Source organism: Tamandua tetradactyla, chromosome 23, assembly GCF_023851605.1.
Source record: "Tamandua tetradactyla isolate mTamTet1 chromosome 23, mTamTet1.pri, whole genome shotgun sequence".
Lineage (NCBI taxonomy): Eukaryota > Metazoa > Chordata > Mammalia > Pilosa > Myrmecophagidae > Tamandua > Tamandua tetradactyla.
In genome coordinates, this window is record NC_135349.1 from 7,050,887 (window position 1) to 7,070,459 (window position 19,573).

Sequence of the window (19,573 nt, forward strand, 5' to 3'; positions counted from 1 at the left end):
TTTTTCTGTATCTATTAGGATGATCATTGGTTTTTGTCCTTTATTTTATTAATATGTGGTATTCCATTATTTTTTTTTCATTTTAATCCAACCTTGCACTCTTTAGCGTAAATTCTAGTTGCTTGTGGTGCGTTTTATGTGTTGCTGGCTTTAATTTGCTAGTATTTTGTTGAGGATTTCTGTATCTGTGTTCATAGGGATATAGGTCTGTAGATTTCCTGTGATGTCTTTGTTTGGTTTTGGTATCAGCATTATACTGATCTTGGCATGAATTGGGAAGTGTCCCCCCTCTTCTGTTCTGTGGGAGAGTCTGTGAAGGGTTGGTATTCTTGTTTAAATGTTTGGTAGACTTCATCAGTGAAGCTGCCTGAACTTTTCTTTGTGGGGTCTTTTGAAAGTACTAATCCAGTCTCTGCTTGTTACAGGCCTATTCAGATCGTCTGTCCCTTCTTTAATCAGTTTTGGTAGTTTTTGTGTTTCTAGAAAATTATCCATTTATAACCCACATAGTTTGTTGGCAGACAGTTGCTCTTAATATTCCCTCTTACTGCTTTGGTATCTGTGAGGTCCTTAGTGACATCTCCTCTTTCCTACCTGAGGTTTAGTCACCTGAGGCATCTCTTTTTCCCTTAGTCTGTCTTTCTCAAGTTCTGTCAATTGTGTAGATCTTTTCAAAGAACCAGTGTTGGTTTTGTTGACTTTCTCTCTTGTTTTTCTGTTCCCTGTTTGGCTTATTTCCACCCTGATCTTTTATTATTTCCTTTCTCTGCTGCTTTTGGGTTTAATTTGCTCTTTTTTTTTTTCCAGGTGAAAGTTTAGGTTATTGATTTGAGATCTTTCTTCTTTAATGTTAATATTTACAGCTACAAATTTCCCTCTGAACACTGCTTTTGCTGTGTACCATAAGTTTGGGTATTTTGTGTTTTTGTTTTCAGTCATCTTAACATATTTTCTCATTTCGCTTTGTCTTCTTGGCCACTGATTATTTGGGAATGTGTCATTTGATTTCTACATACCTGTGGATTTCCCAGATTACCTTCAGTTATTGTCTTCATTCCATTCCACTATGAATGTTATATAACATCTGTTCTCTTTTTAGATTAGTTCCTTCAGTTCATAAAATTCTGTCTTTAATGGCCTTTGATCTGAGATAGTGTTGTGGGTGTTCACCTGTACTTCTTAGCAAGTGCGGAGTCGTTTTCAGGTATTTACAGTCTTAGTAGGACAAATATCTCAAATCATGCAATTAATGCTTTTATTTAAACTGCCCCATCAGTGCTTTATAGAAGGAGATGGGGAAGCCTGGAGGGAGATTGAATGATCATGGGTACTCCTATACGTATCACATGACATTGCACCTGTACTCACTTGTCAACAGACTCGACTCTCCTGGTGCTAAGTAAAAAAGAAATTAGAATTTGAGAGTCAGCCTTTTGAAAAAAGAAGAAGATAATAAGCTGTTCATTAGTGAATTAGAGGGAAGACTCATGGAGCAATATAGTCTGCTATTTGAATGTAGGGAAATGTTCCCCAGTTTTAGTTTTTTTTTAATGTAAATTTTGTATTTCGCAGGGGGAATAGTGGTGAGTTGGCCGGTCATTCGTTCATTTATTCATTCATTTATATATTTTTAAGGCAGACATGCCCTTATCAGTTACCCATGCATTTCCGTCAGGTTCTCCGAGACATCCTCAAGGAGGTCCAGGGTAACATGGTGCCCCGCAGCATGCTGAAGGAGTGGGCTCTGCACACGCTCCCCAACGCCACCGACTACTGGACCTTCCGGAAGATGTTCACCATCCAGCTGGCCCTGATCGGCTTTGCGGAATTTGTCTTGCATTTAAATAGACTCAACCCTGAGATGTTACAGATTGCTCAGGTAATTTGGTATGAACAGCTAGATCCTGTCCTTTGGGCTTCTACATTCTGCTGTCTGATGTTCCTAAAACATCTCATTTTGAAAATTAGGACACTGGCAAACTGAATGTTGCCTACTTTCGATTTGATATCAACGACGCAACCGGAGACTTAGATGCCAACCGTCCTGTCCCTTTCCGCCTCACACCCAACATCTCTGAGTTCCTGACCACCATCGGTGTCTCTGGCCCTTTGACTGCTTCCATGATCGCCGTGGCCCGGTGTTTCGCCCAGCCAAACTTCAAGGTGGGTCCTGGCGCCATCGTGGTAAAGGCACATTCTTTCTGGCCTTGCCAGAGCTGTAGAGATAAGAAGTTAGAAGGGTTAGATTCGGGTGCTCTGGAGGAGCACAGAGGAGCGCATTCATGTGGGAGAAGGGGTTTTGGAAGGTTCCCTGTCCAGGACTGTTCGGAATATTGAGGAACCCAGTCTGCAAAAAGACACTCAGGGACTCTTCCGCCACGTCCCATCACTACTGCACGCCCAGTTATGTTTACTCCACTTGAAAGTTACCTTCCATTTCCTATTTTGCAAGTCTTGTGGGAATTAAAGGGCAGAAGTATTCTCTGCAGGTTGGCGTCTCCCTCCTAGGTTGTGGTGATGCCTGAGAAAACAAGGTGTGGTGAGTGCAGCATTGGCCCCTGGCAAGCTTCCTGCATCCTGCCCCAGCCAAGCCGTGGTGCCCGGAGCTCGGTCCTCGCAGCGGGACAGTGGCCACATCTGCTATTTCCTGGGCACCTTCTGTGCTGGCCTGTACTGCCTGCTTTTATAGACTCCTAAAAAATTCTCCAGGCAGTCATGGTTCTATCTGACTCCCTTTTGTTCTTCTTTCTCCTCCCCACCCCGGCGAAAGGCAGTTTGTGTCAAGAAGGCTTCAGGAAGTGGTTATTTTCTAAAAACTCAGAACAGTTTGATAGAGATTATCTCAAAATCTTAATTGTGAAGAATTATAAATTATTATGTGCACATATTGCTTTTTTTAATGTTCAATAACAGGATAAGGCTCTAATGCAGGCACGTGTCGGTGTGCTGTGTGGTTTTGGGTTATAGTAAACGGGTAAAAATAAATAGGTTTCTGTTTGTACTAATGCCAGTTCATTAGTACCTACCTTTGGCTTAGCATTTGAAGTTTCCCTTAGATAAAATGTTACACTTCTGCGGTTAGAGGGTAGGCCTTAGAGTGGTGTCTAGTTCGAAAGCTTTAAAAAGAGTGGATGTCATTACATCTTGGAGTGATGCTCTGCAGTCCTCTTTGCCTACTTCTCAACGGTTTAGGTTGGAAGAAATTGGACATTTCTCCAAACACAGAGCCCGAATTTCCTAACGGTCTACACTTAGTAAATGACTTTCGGTTCACGAAAATAGAGACCGTTCTGCGTAGGTCGTCTCTTCCTGAGCACATCCTTTTGTCACCAAATGAGGCAGCGTCTGTTAGTCTGAAGTTACTTTTAAACAATCCTAAGTGCTGAGATGGGAGCCCACACGTCCTTTGAACATGCCATTGGCCCTGCCGCTGGGCATCTCGGTCCGAGAAGATGTGTGTGCACGTCCTTTCCTGGTGGTTCCAGTATGAATCCCTGACGTCTCTCCCTCTGCGTCACTCTCGTGACCTTCCACTGGAGTGTCCTCAGCCCACACACCCTCCCCACCAGCCACCGCCTCTGGCTCCCTCCCTCTGGGCACAGACACTAAGGCCTTTTAACCTACCGGGAGCTCTGACCTGCTGACCCTCCTTGGCCCGCTCCTGCCCTGGCCTGGCTGTCCTCAGTTCAGAGCCGCGGTGGTGGTTGCGCTCAGTCTCCATCATCCTTTCCTGACGCAAGCCCAGCATATGGCCAAGTTTAGCTCTCTGCAGATCCTCGCCCTCCCTCGGGCAGACAGGCATGTGCAGAGAAAAGCACCCATCTGTGCTAGCTCAGGGCTCTTTGTCAGCTCCAAGTGGATTTGCGTTGTGGCTTGGTGCCCCCGAGAGTGGTCACGAGGTCTGGGAAGCAGGTGCTGTTACTTCGTGGCTGCTGTAATGGAGGATCATTGCTGCCTGCCGGCCTGGAGCTGCTGCCTGACTGGTGGCTGCCTGGGGGTGATTCTTTCATCTCTTTATTTTCTAACTTGCCAAAAAAAACCACCATTTTATACCTTTTCTCCTCCCACTCCCCCAGTTCTTCACCCCCTTTTGTTCTTTCATTGAAGAACTTCCTGTGTCTTCACACCACACGGTGGCTGGCAGTCTCCCTTCCTGATGGCTCACCTGCCTCTCACTGGGCCTGCCTCCACCCCCGCCCTCCAGCAGCGTCCCTTCCCTGGGTCTGTCCTGTGGAGGTGCTGACCCCACTCCTAAGAGGTCTCTCCAGCAAGGGGCCATGTGTGTTTTTGCTTCCCTTTCTGCACGGCACACACGCGCTGGGTGCCGAGGTGGTTCTGGGTTAGACGCAGGTCCTCTCCTCTGCTCCTCACAGGTGGACGGCATTCTGAAAACTGTGCTTCGGGATGAAATCATTGCTTGGCACAAAAAGACACAGGAAGACACGTCCTCCCCTCTCTCGGCAGCCGGGCAGCCTGAGAACATGGACAGCCAGCAGCTGGTGTCCCTGGTGCAGAAAGCGGTCACTGCCATCATGACGCGCCTGCACAACCTCGCCCAGTTTGAGGGCGGGGAGAGCAAAGTCAGCACCCTGGTGGCCGCCGCCAACAGCCTGGACAACCTGTGCCGCATGGACCCCGCCTGGCACCCGTGGCTGTGAGCGCTCCCCAGGCCCTCGGGCCCCGTGGTCTCTGCCGCCTTGTCCTGAGCTTTATGCAGACGCCCTGCGGTTTTTCTGGTTGCGATTATTTTCTTGGTGGTTTGTGTGTGAAAGAGAGTGACTTTAGTCTTAGAGGGAGCTGAATGATGGAAATGGCTAGGTAATTAGAAACTTACTGTAAGTTTTTAAAAGAATTTTTTAAGATGCGAGGATTCCCCAGTCTGTGTTTTCTTTGTGGATTCTTTTTTTATTGTATTCCTCCCTCCATGTGAATGTACAGATGGAATATAGAAAACTGTTCCATGTGGTCCATTTTTAACTCTTTGAGAAGTAACACCTTCCGGGGGCTTTGTGCTTTGTACAGAACTTTGTAACAAGTGTACAGAAAATCCACTGTTAGAGAAACTGAAAATGATGAACAAATTGTGCTGATTTTTCTCTAAGCACAAACTTTTGCTAAGTTGCTCTGGGAATCTAGCTGAGTGACATGAATGGACAGGGCTTTGTCACCCTGTGGGAAACGCCGTGCCTTTATGCATTCTGGATCTGGATTCACCTGAGAGGAAACAGCACTGCAGAGTTGGCAAGTGAGTCTTTCTGTTGGATGGCTCTTTGGATGTCTTCTTGACATTTACTATCATTGTACCTGAAGAGAATCATTTTTTCCTTCCTAATTTAAGAAAAAACACAACAGCAACAGAAATGCTTCCGTTAAATTCAGTCTTTCTGTTATGTTCACATTTCATAAATCTGTGCATTGAGAATGTTCTATCTAAATTTGTACAGTGATTTTTTTTAGAATAAATATTTTATAAAAGGATTGGACATCCTTTATGTGCTTTAAAATGTTTCCGTGAGCTGTTCCCCCACTTGAGTGTCCTTTTGGACACAGGTGTAGTCTTTGCTGGGAATGTGGCTCAGAACCAGACGTGCAGGAGGTGAGGTTGTGATGGTGAGGACGCCTGGCTGTGACTAGGCAGAAGAGCAGCCCTGGGGCTGTCCAGTCTTCTCTCGGCTCTGTTTACGTATTTCACGCTGCTGCAGAGGACCACCCCACACAGGTGTGTGTGCAGGGGCGAGACAGGTGTCCTGGCAGAGGCGTCAGCTCACAGGTGTGCACATAGCCCGTGTCGGGCGTTTCTGGGGTGTAGGACCTCAGCTACACAAGCTCGTCATCTCCACCCTGTCCTGGTGTGTCTGCACTTCAGGAGAGCTACAGTGAGCAAAGCAGGGGAGCCCCACCCTCAGATGGGTGGGGGCGGCAGGACCACTCACAGTGATGGCCACAGGAGGGGGACAGCAAAGCAGGACAAGAGACGTGCACCGGGGTACTCCTTTGGTTCTAAAACTTGGATTTGGAATTTTAAAGGATTTGCCCAGTTGGGAAGCGCCCAGTTTGCTGAGGGATGCGTGGCTCTTCGCACAGCTCATTAGGTCAGGATGGCAAAGCCCCATCTCTCGGCCTTTGGGCTCTCCCCAGCTGCCATGCTTTGACCCCTGTTGTCTCAGGCCAGCGCAGTGGTGGGCAGTGCCTGCAGCTGAGCTCACTCAAACCCCACCACAAAAGAAAGCCCTGGACACAGCCAGATGCAGTAGGAGAAGCAAAAGTGTGTTTCACCTTGATCGTGTTGCTGCTTTAGAGCCTGGTTGTTCATCTGCAAAGAGGGTCGTGGAGGCCCGTGGTGGATCGCAGCATGACCCCAGCTGACACCTCCCGGTCCTGAGGCCTGGGGCTCATGTGTAAATCGAGCCTTCAGAGATCCTTCTTGGATGAGGCTGGATTGAATCAGGGTAGGCCGAAGTCCTTATGAGCAGAGGAAATTTGGACCTCGTCGGTGAGGAGCAGCCAGAGGACGACGAGTCCCTGTGACCAGGGCAGAGGTGCATCCGCAAGCCAAGGGACACCGCGGGTGGCAGCGAGCCAGCCCCAAGACGCCACACGCTCCAGGAGACAGCGTGGCCCGCGGACGCCTGGACTGGGGAACCAGTAAGTACCCTGCAGTTGCAGCCGGCCAGTGCTCGGCGAGTGACGCAGCAGCCTGGCGGACATCGAGCCCTTGACGGGACTCTCTGGACCTCGTGGCGCAGGTGGCCCGAGAGCCCGGAGGGGTGCTCCGTCCCTTTCACAGAGCCGGGATTTCCAGCTCAGCGGGCAAGTAACGCACCCAGAGCCCTAGAACTGCTGATGGAGAAACTTGGGGAGCCTGGTCTTGCCCGGCTCCAACCCACCATGCGGCGCCGTGAGCCTGGCCCGAGGCAGCATTGCCCGGCTTTGCCTATCAGGCAACAGCTCTCGCCGTCTCCCCACGTTAATTGTGAGTTATTTTACAGTGACATGGGCGTCCGTCTGTCTGAGAAAGCACCTTGGGTTCCCGTCGCCACAGGCTGGCAGCTGGGTGCTGTCGGCCCATGTCAGGCGTGGGCCAGGGGCAAGAGTCATCGTGAAAGTCACTTCTGTGCCTGAGGGGCATGTTTGCAGAGACGTGTGGATGGTGCTTTGGTAGAAGGATCATTTGATCCTGAGCTATTACCCCAGTTGCTGGTTGGATCTTGGTTCTGCTGTGGGGTGCGGGGTGCTCAGAAACAAGAACCTGTTTCCAAATCCTCTGCATTGCTCTGCCGGCTGGGCTGGCCTCGGGTATAGCCCCATTGGGGACTCAGACCCAGGCTGGGGGCCTCGCTGGGTGCAGCTGGAGGTAGGTGCTAGAACAACCGCCCTGGGATTCCAAAAGGCCCAGGAAGCTCTGGAATGGGGGGAGCTCACCAGGCCCCCTACAGCTGACAGACCAGGCCTTGCCACTCACCACCTCGGTACACCTGGGCTCCCTGATGTGTGGTCTAATACCGGGGAAGGACAGGTTTTCTGACACCTTTGTCCCTTTCCTTGTCTTGTTTTTTATTTCTAAGCACGTTTTTCTCCTTGTACAGCAATTCTGTAATTAAGCCATCATCTTGCCACTTTTATCCTCTTGAAAACGCATTTTCACAGTTCCCTTAACTAAATGAATCACGAGTCGGTATTGTTTTGCTGTCTTCTTTGAATCTCCAAATATGGCACAGTTGGAAGCCTCGTAATTGGGCTGCCCGTGACCTAGTGAGACACTGAAGAGGTTGGTCCTGAACTGGAGGAAAACAAACAACTTCAGCATTTCAGTTACGGATGGAGAGCATCGCTGCACAACAGCGTAGAATAGAGTCAAATTTGAAATGCATTGAATAGCATGAAATGTGTGGGAAATAACCTGTTGCTTTATCAAGCCAGAACTTCAGTACCAATATTAGAGTATGTAATTTGTCTCTCTGTTTTCTTCCTAAGTAGGAAGTAAAGACTCAGTTAAGAATTTTTCTTACATTTTTTTATCCAGGTAGATAGGAGGGCAGCTTTTGGGGTAAATGCAGCTTTGTAAATGAGTTCATATCATGATTTTTCAAACGCTTGTTGGCCATTTCATCAGTGGGTCTCACCTTGCACCTGTGAGGCTCCCAGGGCGGGCTGGTTAGAGGTGGGGCCCAGGGAGGAGACGGGAAGGGGGCAGAGGTGGCCCCTCCCCACACAGAGCAGTCTGGTAATGTCATGTGTCCACTCGGAATCCCACAAATAAATGCGCTGGGAGAGATAGGAAGGAGGAAGGGCTCTGCTGGCGTTTGGTAAGGTGACGGAGCCCAGGCTTTTGGGGAGGAGGGCAGATCTGGAAAGGTTGCTGTGGGTACGTGGCATCCTCAGCCGAGCTAGCGAGGAGTGGTGCTAACGAGGGCTCCAGTGGCCTGCCGGGCTGCTTGGTTTAAAGGTCCGTCCTCTTGTGGGTGATTGCTGCTGCTTTAACTGGGGGCAGTCTTGGTGTGAGGCTGGAGGTACAGGTGGGACCGTGTTCTGGGAAGAGAGGGTACACTGTGAAGCTGGTTGTCTGGGAGATGTGAGGAGTGGGTGTCAGGTGCAGAGTGGAGCTCAGCGAGGTCCAAGCAGGAGATACTCGGCTCAGGCCACCGAGACCGAGGTGAGGAGCTGCCTGGGTATCCTGGAGAACCCCAAGGGCTGAGTGAAGAGGCCCACGGCTGCTGTTGGTGTTGGGGGGGGGGTGTCGCCTGGCGCCGGGTGGGAGACCAGAGAGGACATTACCAAGTGTGACCTGACTTGGGCAGCAGAGAACAGTGGCCTGGCAGCTGCTTATGCCTCATCTCTCCCCTCATCCTAAATGAAGGTAAAAAAACATACAGATCCAAAGGAAAGCAGAAAGGACCCTTGAAACCTTTTCTACAGGACAAGTGCAAGACAGATGCTGCTTTGGGTTCCTACCCTGCAGGTCCAGTGGTCAAATCCAGCAAAGCTGGCATTGGAGTCCACAAAGCAGCAGGGGTCAGGAAGACTGTGCAGAAGGGGGGGGGGGGGTGCTGGGGGCTCTGCAAGTGACCGCACAGGTTAAACCAGCTCAGGAAAGGGAAGGCCCCATTAGTGGGAGCTGCTGGGAACAGCCAACTCCCCTCACCACTGGAGAAAGGAGGTGGGTCCCTGTAGGACCAGAGAAGGACAGAAGGGCTGGCTGGCTACAGGGGGGACCATACAGGGCCAATGTTAGAAGAGATGACAGCATCTCTGCTCAAAGCCGGAGCTTATGTGAGGAAGACGGCTCAGCAAAACTACCAAATATAAAAAAGTCCAACTTATAAAAAGTTAGAAAGAGACCCAAATAATATAGAAGATTGGATATATAATAGAGGTGGCTCCATTAGCCAGTGAGTAGAGGAATTTAGGAGATAATATTGGATAAAGTGACTAATAAGGACAAAAGTTGGATCCATAACTCAAACCATATTCTGTGTGAACTCAAATGAACCACCTAAATGCAGAAGGAAAACTATCAAATTTTTTAAATGTAGGACAAAGCCTTGAGACATGGGGACTTCTCAAGACCCTAAAAAGCAGATGGACGTGACTATCTAAATGAAAGTTTCCATCTGAAAGTATGAAAAACAGAAAAAACCATCTGCAGCCCGGGAAAAGGGATTTGCCGTGTCCAGGTCAGGCAGAGACTAGGATCTAGACTATAAAAGAAATTACTGAAAATCGGCATTTGTAAAAACCTGATTTGTAAAAATCAGTAGTTCACAGTAGGCAAAATTTGAATGACAACAGTTGTATGAAGAGGTGGTCAAATTCACCAATAACCAAAGAAATGCAGGTTAAAGTGCAACAAGATACACTGTTGTCTGATTTGGCAAAAATGAGTTACTAGAAGGCACGCCTGCTGGAGAATGAAGTGGAGAACAGCCAGGTAGGGGCATACTGGAGCCAGGGTGTCACCCCATGCCCCTGGGTTTGCGTGATGTGAGCAGTGGCGTGCTGGGGAAGGACCAAGAGGTGGCTCTCCAAGAAAGCAAGTCGTGATGCGTGCTGGTTGCCAGCCTCCAAGATGAGGGATTTATCCCATCTGGGCTGCTAACCTCCCAACGCGGTTCTCCAGCCTCATCCCTGCCACACTCAGCCTGTTGGAAGACCTTTTTCCTGGCCATTTCCTTCTCCAAGCACAACTCTGCGCCACCCTCCTGGGTCTGCGCAGTCACCCCGTCTCCCTGCATCCTGGTGTCCCCCGTACTCCACGGGTACTGAGAGGCTGCAGAGCTACAGCTGGTCTCTTGGATTTTCTCTCCATGTAACCTGCTTTCTGCAGCAGGTAGGCCCCGAGGTTAGGTGCAGGGTGGCGGGCCCTTGCCCGCCCTGCCCCCGAATCATGAGCTTCCATTTCAGGTGAGGTCTAGAGGTGGGGAGAACAGAGGTCACTAGCCCTGACCTGCCTCGGAACGTGAAGCCGGGCGTGTGGCTGCAGAGTCACCGACACTGGGCGAGTCAAAGGAGATCATGGCTGTGACTGAGATGTATGGAGCACGAGGCCCCTCAGCACTGAGGCTGGGCCCCCCCGGCAGCCCAGGTACATGAGGATCCCAGCGGCTCCGCCGAGGCCCCCACGCACGTGAATCTCACCTGTCCGGCGTCTTCTGACGATAGCTCACTGAGGGTGTACTGGATGGCAGGGATTGTTCTAGATTCGGAGGAAATGTTAGGGACTTTCTTGGGGGCTACAGTGCGGTGGAGGAAGACAGGCATGCAAGCAAGCAGGGGCGCCTTGTGCAGGAGCTGCCGTGTGAGTTGCCTGGGCTGCCTTACACACTGCCGCAGCCCTGGTGGCTTAGAACAGTAGCGCTTCTCTTCAGGGTTGGTGCCTCCTGGAGGCTCTGAGGAGGAGCCCTTCCGGGTTGTTTGCTGCCGCCCTTGGCATTCCTTGGCTCGTAGGTGCATCACCGCAGTCACTGCCCCCGTGTTTGCAGGGCTGCTTCCCCGGTTCTGTGCCTTCTTCTCCGTCTGTCAGGAGACTTCACGCATCGGATTTAGGGCCCACCTGGTCCAGGGTGATTTCATCTTGAGATCCTTAACGTTAATTTCTTTTGCCAGACCCTTACTCCAAACAAGATTACATTCGGAGATTCTGGGTATGTATCTTATTGAACCAACAGTTCAATCCCTCGCAGCTGACTTTCCCCGGTGGCGTCCAAGGCTGAGGAGGGAAGCAGCTGGGGCTGTGATAAAAGGCACGTGCACCCACGTACAGGGGAAACAGGTGGGTGGCCGCGCAGGCTGCAGCGCTTGGTGCTGGAGTGAGCGGACCGGACCGTGTCGCTTACTGGGGGAAGAGTATTTGGGGAAAGGGGAACAGAAAGCACGCAGACCCTGAGGTAGGACTGGGATTGCTTTGTTCACCGGGCTGGAAGCAAACCCCAGAGCTGTGTGGGGAGGGGAGTGACGGGGCTTTGGCAGCCTGGGTGAGTGCTGTGGGTTCTCCCCTGGCCTGGACGCCCCGAGGCTCTGGCAGAAGAGCGGCGCCTGCCTCGTGGGCAGGCACAGGGCGACGGGCCAGCTGGGAGGCCCCTCCAGAGACTGGTTTGGAAGGTGGAGCTGGGGGATGGGGACTGTTTCTGGTCATTATATATGTGTATACAATTAATTTTATATAAAAATCGTTACGTTCTGAAGGCAGCTGACAGGATTTGGTGACTTGTGACGTGAGGGGAAAAGGGGTCCTGGACATTCCTGGACACTTGGCCTGAGCCATGAGAATGGCTGCCTGAGTGGAATGGGACAGACCGAGGGAGGTTAGGCGGCACGACACCAAGAGCTTAGCATTGGGCCCCTTGAGTCTGCAGTGCTCCTCCCATCCTGGAAGGTACCAGGGACGCCTTGGCTGGCCGGGGCCGGGGTCCCGGCGCCCAGGAGGGTGAGGATGAGGCCAGGCTCTGCCGCTGCCACCTCCCTACCCCCCAGCCCCGTGAAGAGTTGGCCTTGACCCTCGGCCGCGGAGCTCCAGGTCCCTGGGATGTCCTGAGGACAGGGCTGGGGGCCACACAGGGTTAGTTCCATAGCTCCAACCTCTGTGGCGCTGGAGACCAAAGGTCAGTCGTGTGGGCAGTCTGTCATGGGCCCCTGGTGGGCAGGACATGGTGTCACGCTCCGATGCTGGAGGAGGTGAGGCACCTGCACACTCCCCGTCATGACCCCCGGAACTCTGCCCCTTGCCTCTGCCTTCGGTTTGTCCACTTTTGCCATGACTGTGAGCTCAGTGTAGTAGCCTTGTCATTGTACTGGGTTATCGAACCTCAGGGTGGTTGTGGGGACGCCTGAGCTTTTAGCCATCTGGCCTGAAAGGCGGGGTCCTGGGGCCTCCCAGCCCTGCAGTGGGGTCGGAGGTGTGGGCACCCCATGGGATGCGCCCGGACTGCGCAGGTGGAGCACTCCCCTGCATTTGGCTAAACGCACTGCACCTTTGCACGGCCAGGGCAGCAGCCTTCCGCTGGCAGCCACACTGGGCTCCATCGCTGCTGGGAAGCACAAGGACAGGGGCCAGGAGACCTGAACGGCCTTGCAGGGAGCCGGCCCGAGGGAGCTCAGGAGCTGACGGCGGGAAAGGGCCCACTTCTGGGTGGCCGTGCAGGCTCCGTGCCCCCACCTCTCCCAGTGTCAATTGAGGTATTATTACACATTTTAACTTGACTTTTTATTGAGCTATAATTTATAAAAACACAAGTATAAATGTTTAAAATTTTAAATTAAAATGTTAGCAAGCATATCAGTCTTAAAACCAGGATAAATCCAGCCTTTGGTTCAACAGGAAGGAACTTGGGGGCTGCTTGGGTTAAACATGTGCTCAGGTCATGGCGTTGTGATGTGGTGGGCACTGAGATGCTGTCCCGTCTTTACACTCTCATGACACAGGGTAAAAAAGGAAGAAACCTGACTTAAAAATTCACTTTTTAAAAAAATAGGCTTTATTTTTTAGAGCAGATGTAAGTTTGTAGAGAAATTATACAGGAAGGACAGAGTTCCCATGTACAGCCCCCATCCATACACACTCACGTTTTCCAATTATTAACATTTTGCTTCAATGTGGTATATTTGTTACAACTGGTTAACTGATATTATTAGAATTAAAGTCCACAGTTTACATTAGGGTTTACTGTTTGTATTGTATGGTTCTTGGGTTGCTTTTTAAAATGTGTTTATTGTGTAACCCACATACAACATAAACTCTCCCTTTTTTCAGTGCACATTTCAGTGGGGTTAGTTGTATCCACCGTGTCATGCTGCCGTCCCCCCACCCCCGTCACCCAAACCTTCCATCACCCCAAACAGAAAGGCTGCCCATTAAGCATCAACTCCCCCATCCCCACCTCCTCTCCAACCCCTGGTTCCTGTGATCTACTTTCTTCCAATGAATTTGCATATTCTAGTTATTTTGTGTAAGTGAGAGTATAAAATATTTGTCTTTTTGTCTGGCTTATTTTACTCAACATGTCATCTTCAGTATTCCCTATGCTGTAGTAAGTTTCACAGCTTCCCTTTTATGGCTGAGTAATATTCCATCCATTGCATGCGTACATCACATTGTGTTTAACTGTTCATCTGCTGACAGACACTTGGGTTGCTTCCACGTTTTGGCTATTGTAAATAATGCTGCTGTGAACATTGGCGTACAAATATCTCTTTGAATTCCTGCTTAAAGTTTTTTGTGTATATACCCAGAAGTGGGATTGCCGGGTAATTCTATATTTAACTTACTGAGGAACTGCCAAACTGTTTTTCATAGAAGCTGCACCATTTTACATTCCCACCAATGATACACAAAGGTTCCTATTTCTCCACATCCTCTCCAGCACTTATTTTCAGTCTTCCAAATAATAGCCATTTTAATAGGGATCTTATTTTAGTATTGATTGGCAGCTCACTAATGGCTAATGATATTGAGCATCTTTTTATGTGCTTATTGGCCATTCGTATATCTTTGAAGAAATGTCTAGTGAAGTCTTGTCCATTTTTTAATCTAGTTTGTCTTTTTGTTGTTAAGTTGTAGGAGTTCTTTATATATTCTGGATAATAAACCTTTTTCAGGTATATGGTTTCTGAATATTTTCTTCCATTTTACAGGTTGTTCACACTGCACAATTTTTTTATTTTGATGAAGTTTAATCTATTTTTTCTTTTGTTGCTCATGCTTTTGGTGGAAAGCCTAAGAATCCATTGTCTGATACAAAGTCCTGAAGGTATTTCCCCTATGTAGTTCTAAGAGTGTTTTGGTTTTAGCTCTTATATTTAGGTAGTTAACCCATTGTGAATAATTAATTTTTGTACATAGTGCAAGGATGTGGTCCACTTTCATTCTTTTGCATGTGGAAGTTCTCCCAGCACCGTTTGTTGAAGAGACTGTTCTTTCCCCATTGAGTGGACCTGGCTCCCCTGCCAAAAACAATTGGCCATAGATGCCGGGGTTTATTTCTCAACTCTTAATTCTATTCCTTGGTCCATATGTTTGTCCCTGTGCAGTACCACACTGTTTTGACTACTGTTGCTTTGTAATAAGTTTTGAAACCAAGACATGTGAGTCCTCCAAATTTGTTTTTTCAAGATGGTTCTGCTCTTCGCGGTCCCTTGCCCCTTGCCCCTCCCATATGAATTCGATGATTGGCTTCTTCCATTTCTGCAAAGAAGGCTGTAGGAATTTTTATTGGGATTATGTTAAATTTGTAACTCACTTTGGGTAGCACTGACATCTTACCAATACCTAGTTTTCCAATCCATGAACATGGAATGTCCTTCCATTTATTTAGGTCTTATTTAGTTTCTTTCAATAATGTTTTATAGTTTTCCATGTATAAACCATCCTTGGTTAAACTTATTCCTAGATATTTTATTCTTTAATTGCTGTTTAAATTCACTTTTAAATAAAATATATTTGTAAAATAATCCCCAAAGAGCTATAATTCCTGTCAGGTTTCCATTTGAGCTCTTGGGTAAATCACTGAACTACAGCAGTTAGAAACTAAATGAGAAAAAATTCAAAATTACTTTAAAGACAAGAAATTGCTGTTTGTGGATTAACAGAAGAAACTTGCAAAGCAGCAAAAACAAAATTACTATTCTTATGCTAGCTGGAAATCAAACAGGATGCAAACAATTTATTAATAAGATTTGCATTTTTATAATGTACATGTGTTAACCATTTCCTAAGAATTATATCATAATACCAATAAAGCCAAAAAGAAAAGGTCAAAAGTATTTTTGAAGAAAGGCAAAAAGAAAGGAATGCTGTATTTCTGGATTATTTAGTAGACAACAGCAAAATTTCTATAATACTACTACCTGTAAATAGTATAAAATGAAAGCAGTTAACTTAGAAGGTTTGCTCCTAAGTAGTCTTCAGTTTTTAAACATTATCCAGAGAATAATTCTAGCATGATTCTAATTTGAAACACTGTATAATCTGTAGAGTTTAAGCAATAAGACCAAAAAGGGAGGGAAAATCAAAATTACTTTGGTAGAGAGAGAAAAGCAGTGGTTCTGGACCGTCTGCAGCAGGCACCCAGGGAGGCGGCGCCACCCCAGGCTACGTGGACAGAAGGTGGAACCCATACTTGGTGTCCTCATTTTCCAGAATGTGGGGAAGGACAGGGTGTCCTTTCTCCAGACTGGCCCCCTTGTAGCATCTGGCAGTGAGGGGGACGAGGCAGCCAGCAGCTCCCTGGGCAGGTGGGTCCCCGAGTGGCTGGGCTCTGCCTTGCTTTTGGGATGGACACGGCTGGTGGAAGGGCCCTGGTGGGGCAGATGGTCACCCTGGGCACACACCCTGTGTCCCTGCACCATCTTCCCGGGGAATCTGATGCTCCAGAGGATTCACTGGTAGCCTCCTCGGGTCTCTCTGCTGGGTGCTTCATTTGAAACATCAGGAGGTAAGGATGCTTTTCAAAATGCTTAGCTTTCAGTTCTCCCTAACAATTGTTATTCAGTCTGCATTTTCTTTTTCTGAATGAGTGTGAGCATCTCTCTCATGGGAAATGAGCTGGTCTTGAGAATGAGTGGTGAGGAGTTTTGATTTTTCTGGAAGAATTATGGTCTCCTGTTTCCTGGTCTCCAGGTCTTTCCATGCATGGCTGAGCTTTTAAATTGCTTTGAAAAGATCCTCCTCTCTCACCTAACAGGAAATCGCTCCAAATTAAATGTTCAGTGGAAATTTGTTTCTTTATCTAGTTGCAGGTTCTGTCAGCACTTCTACAATTCACATTCTACCAGGTTTTTTTCTGACTACAGTGGAGCATTCTCAGGTTGGAGATTGTTATTTATTTTTAAGCACTGATACTCAAATATGGTCACATATTGTACAATCCATCCAAAGTGTATAACCAGTGGTTCACATCATCACACAGTTGTGCTTTCAACACCACAATTTTAAAACATTTTCATTACTCAAAAAAAAAGAAAACATCTCGTCATACTCCTTATCTCCCCTCCACCCCCAACTACTGACCCTTAGCATTGGTGTGGTTCATTTGTTACTGTTGATGAAAGGACATTAAAATATTAGTGGGTTTTTTGTTTGTTTTTACTTTTAATAACACTTTATTTAACCTAAAATGTCTAAAATAGCACTTGAACAAGTAATCAATATAAATATTAATATTTTCCAATCTTTTTTTTTTCCAGGTAAGTCTTTAAAACCCAGTGTGCATTTTACATTTACAGCACATCTGAATTTCGGCTAGTCACATTTCAAGTACACAATAGCCATGTGATGCAGGGCGGCCATCCTGGACAGCACAGGACTGTGTTTCCCCAGTTGTCCCAGTAACGTCCTTTAAAGCAACTACACACGCATGCATGCACACACGCCACACACACGTGCTATGTGTACAGGACCCAACCAAGGACTCTGCATTGAATTTAGTTGTCATGTCTCTTCAGTTTCCTTTAATCTAGCAGTAATCCATTGGGGTTTTTTTTGTTTTTCTTTTTAACTTTCACTACAATATATTTGAAGATTATGGGCAAGTTTATTTTGTAGGATGTTCCAAATTAAGAATATATTTTTAAATTAGAGCCAATAGGATTTGCTGGTAGGTTGCATATGGGATATGAGACAAAGATAGAAGAAATGAATTCGAAATTTTTAACGTGAGCAACTGTTTAGTGTATGTTAGGGGAAAACCAGCTTAGTTTAAGTTCAGGTTTTTATGCATCAAAGAAGTGAAAGTAAAACTTGTTTTGTTCAGTTCAAATTGTAGAAGGCCTTGGATGCCAGGCTGAAGGATTTAGGCACACACTGCTTTCCCCGATTTGTGTATTCCATTCTACAGTGTTGCTAAGTGATGCATTCCAGAGTTCTTGGCTATGAACTCACGTCACTGTGTGTGGTGTAGCTGAAGCACCACTGGCTTTTTTACACAAGTGGTTAAGACCTGTGTTTTTTCTAGGTGATTTTGGATTCCGATTTATTACTATAAAATATGACTGTTAACTGTAGTTGATAGTAGTTTGCATACAGCACTCTGTTAACTCCTTGTAAGACTGTCGTACATCTGTTCCAGTTCATGAAAGAACATTTTTAATTTGTAGTTAATCACAGTCATCATCCACTACAGGGCTCGCTGTGGTAGGCAGTCCCACGTTCCATCCTCTAGCTCTCCCTGTAGTAACATCCACGACCCCAAACTTCCCCTTCCAACCGTAATCACGCACACAACTCCCTGCTGTTGATTACACTCAGCACACTGTGCTACCATCACCACCCTTGTTTCCAAACATTGAAAGTCAACCTAGTTAAAAATTCTGCATGCATAAAGCATCCGCTCCCCACTCTCCATCCTCATTCTGATTCCTGGTAACCTATACTCTAGATTTTAACTCTGGAAGTTTACCTTTTATAATTAGCTCTTATCAGTGAGATCATACAACACTGCCTCGTCACAGAGTTCCCTCTGGCTGCTACAAGGCAAACAGAACAGACTGAGCAAGAGTGAGCGAGCAAGCCAGTGAGAGGGCAAAGGGCAGCCTCAGGGAGAAGTGGTGCCGCCGTCTCCAGCTCAGCAGGCACCTGGGGCAAACGTAAAGGGACTCTCGGGGCAGAGGCCCTGCTCTGTGGGGTGCTGAGTGCAGGGAAGGGCCTTAGGCGGCAGCTGAGAGGGTGAGGAACATCTGGGAACTGGCATAGCCCTGTGTGGAAATCTGAGGAAGTATCGTTTTTCATATCAAAGAATTGGGGGATGTGAAGGCTTCCCCAAGCCCCAACATTGCCTCCATGTTCATTTCCACTCATGCACCCATCACCCAGGTAGAGCACAGTGCCAGAGCCCCAGGAGCTCCCTCATGTCCCCCAACACCACCCTCCCCACGAGGAGGGGCTGTTCTGACAGGATAGCAATACTATTTTGAGAATCAACTATGCTGTTGTATGTATCAAACTTTTTTATTTTAGCCTGACTTTATAGATAAGGGAACCAAGGAGCAGAGGAGTTAGTGGCACCCTACAAAGTAACCCAGCCGTGAACTGCAGGGCTGCGAACACCGTTCCTCATTCCTTCTAGCCTGCCCTGTTGTTGACGAAATAGCCTTGCCTCAGCCAGGCAGTCACAGCTCCTGCCCAGGGCCACCGGGGCCAGTGAGAGAGTGGCCCTGACGTGCACACTGCCCCCTGTACAGCACAAGCCCTCGCCTAGCCTCCCAGATGCTCCTTCATCCCAGCCAGGGGTGAAGCCCATTTTTGCTGCCAGGCACCGTCGGTCACAGACACAAAGATAAAGCAACGTGAGCCAGAGCTAATGGAGCGTTTCTGCATCTGTTCTGCTCCAAGCATTTCACACAGCACAAAACACGCCTAATCCTCACAGCAACACTGAGGCACGAGTTAGGGACTCTGCCCCGGGTCAGACGGCTGAATTACAGAGCCAGGCTGTTGAGCCCAGGCCACCATCGCTAGCAAGGCTCTGGTCCTGCCAGCTTGCCCCTGCAGGGGATGAGGTGAGAGAAAAGACTACCTGCACATGTGTATCTGCCTAGGATCACACAGTCACAGGAAGAATACAGAAGATGACGTGGTGAGCTGTCAGTTTGACTCCTGGAGGCAGAAATTGTCAAAGAGCATGTGTGCAGAGGGCCACAGGGGCTGCTAGTGGGGCAGCTGTGGGCACAACGCGGGAGCCCCAGCACCCAAGTGAGGAGGCCGAGGGCAAACCCAAAAGGAGGCCAATTTGGGGTGGTAGGAAGCGGCCGCCGAGGCACTCACATTTGCTAACCTGGAGCAGGTGTCCTCTTGGACGGCAGAGCACAAGCGGCAGGTGTCTGTCCCTGAGGCCACAGACATTCTGTGTTCCCATGACTGAGCCCTGGGGGAATAAACACACAAGTGACAGCAGGCCAAGGAGACGGCCCTGGAGCCTGAGCCTTTGCAGTCTCACAAGGCCCCAGACGTTCATCCTTTCTCTGCAAGTCTGTCCTTTCTCCTTAGAAGGCTCTGCTCAGCATTTCTAACCACTGATTCCCTTTTTTGTGGGATTATAAGGAAACTGCAATTTCATTTCCACACTAAAATAACAAACGCCAAAAG

General features: G+C 48.2%; 1 protein-coding gene across 8 annotated transcripts in view; it reads left to right on the forward strand.

The window, feature by feature from the left end:
- TRRAP (transformation/transcription domain associated protein) overlaps positions 1-6,616 on the forward strand; it is a 144,885-nt gene extending 138,269 nt beyond the window's left edge. For all 8 annotated transcript variants that reach the window (XM_077140608.1, XM_077140607.1, XM_077140613.1 and 5 more), the window contains 3 exons: positions 1,676-1,879; positions 1,969-2,163; positions 4,374-6,616. In XM_077140608.1, the coding sequence (XP_076996723.1) occupies positions 1,676-1,879; positions 1,969-2,163; positions 4,374-4,658 (684 nt within the window). In that variant the 3' untranslated portion in view covers positions 4,659-6,616. The remainder of the gene's footprint in view (positions 1-1,675; positions 1,880-1,968; positions 2,164-4,373) is intronic.
- The last annotated feature ends 12,957 nt before the right edge of the window (positions 6,617-19,573 follow it).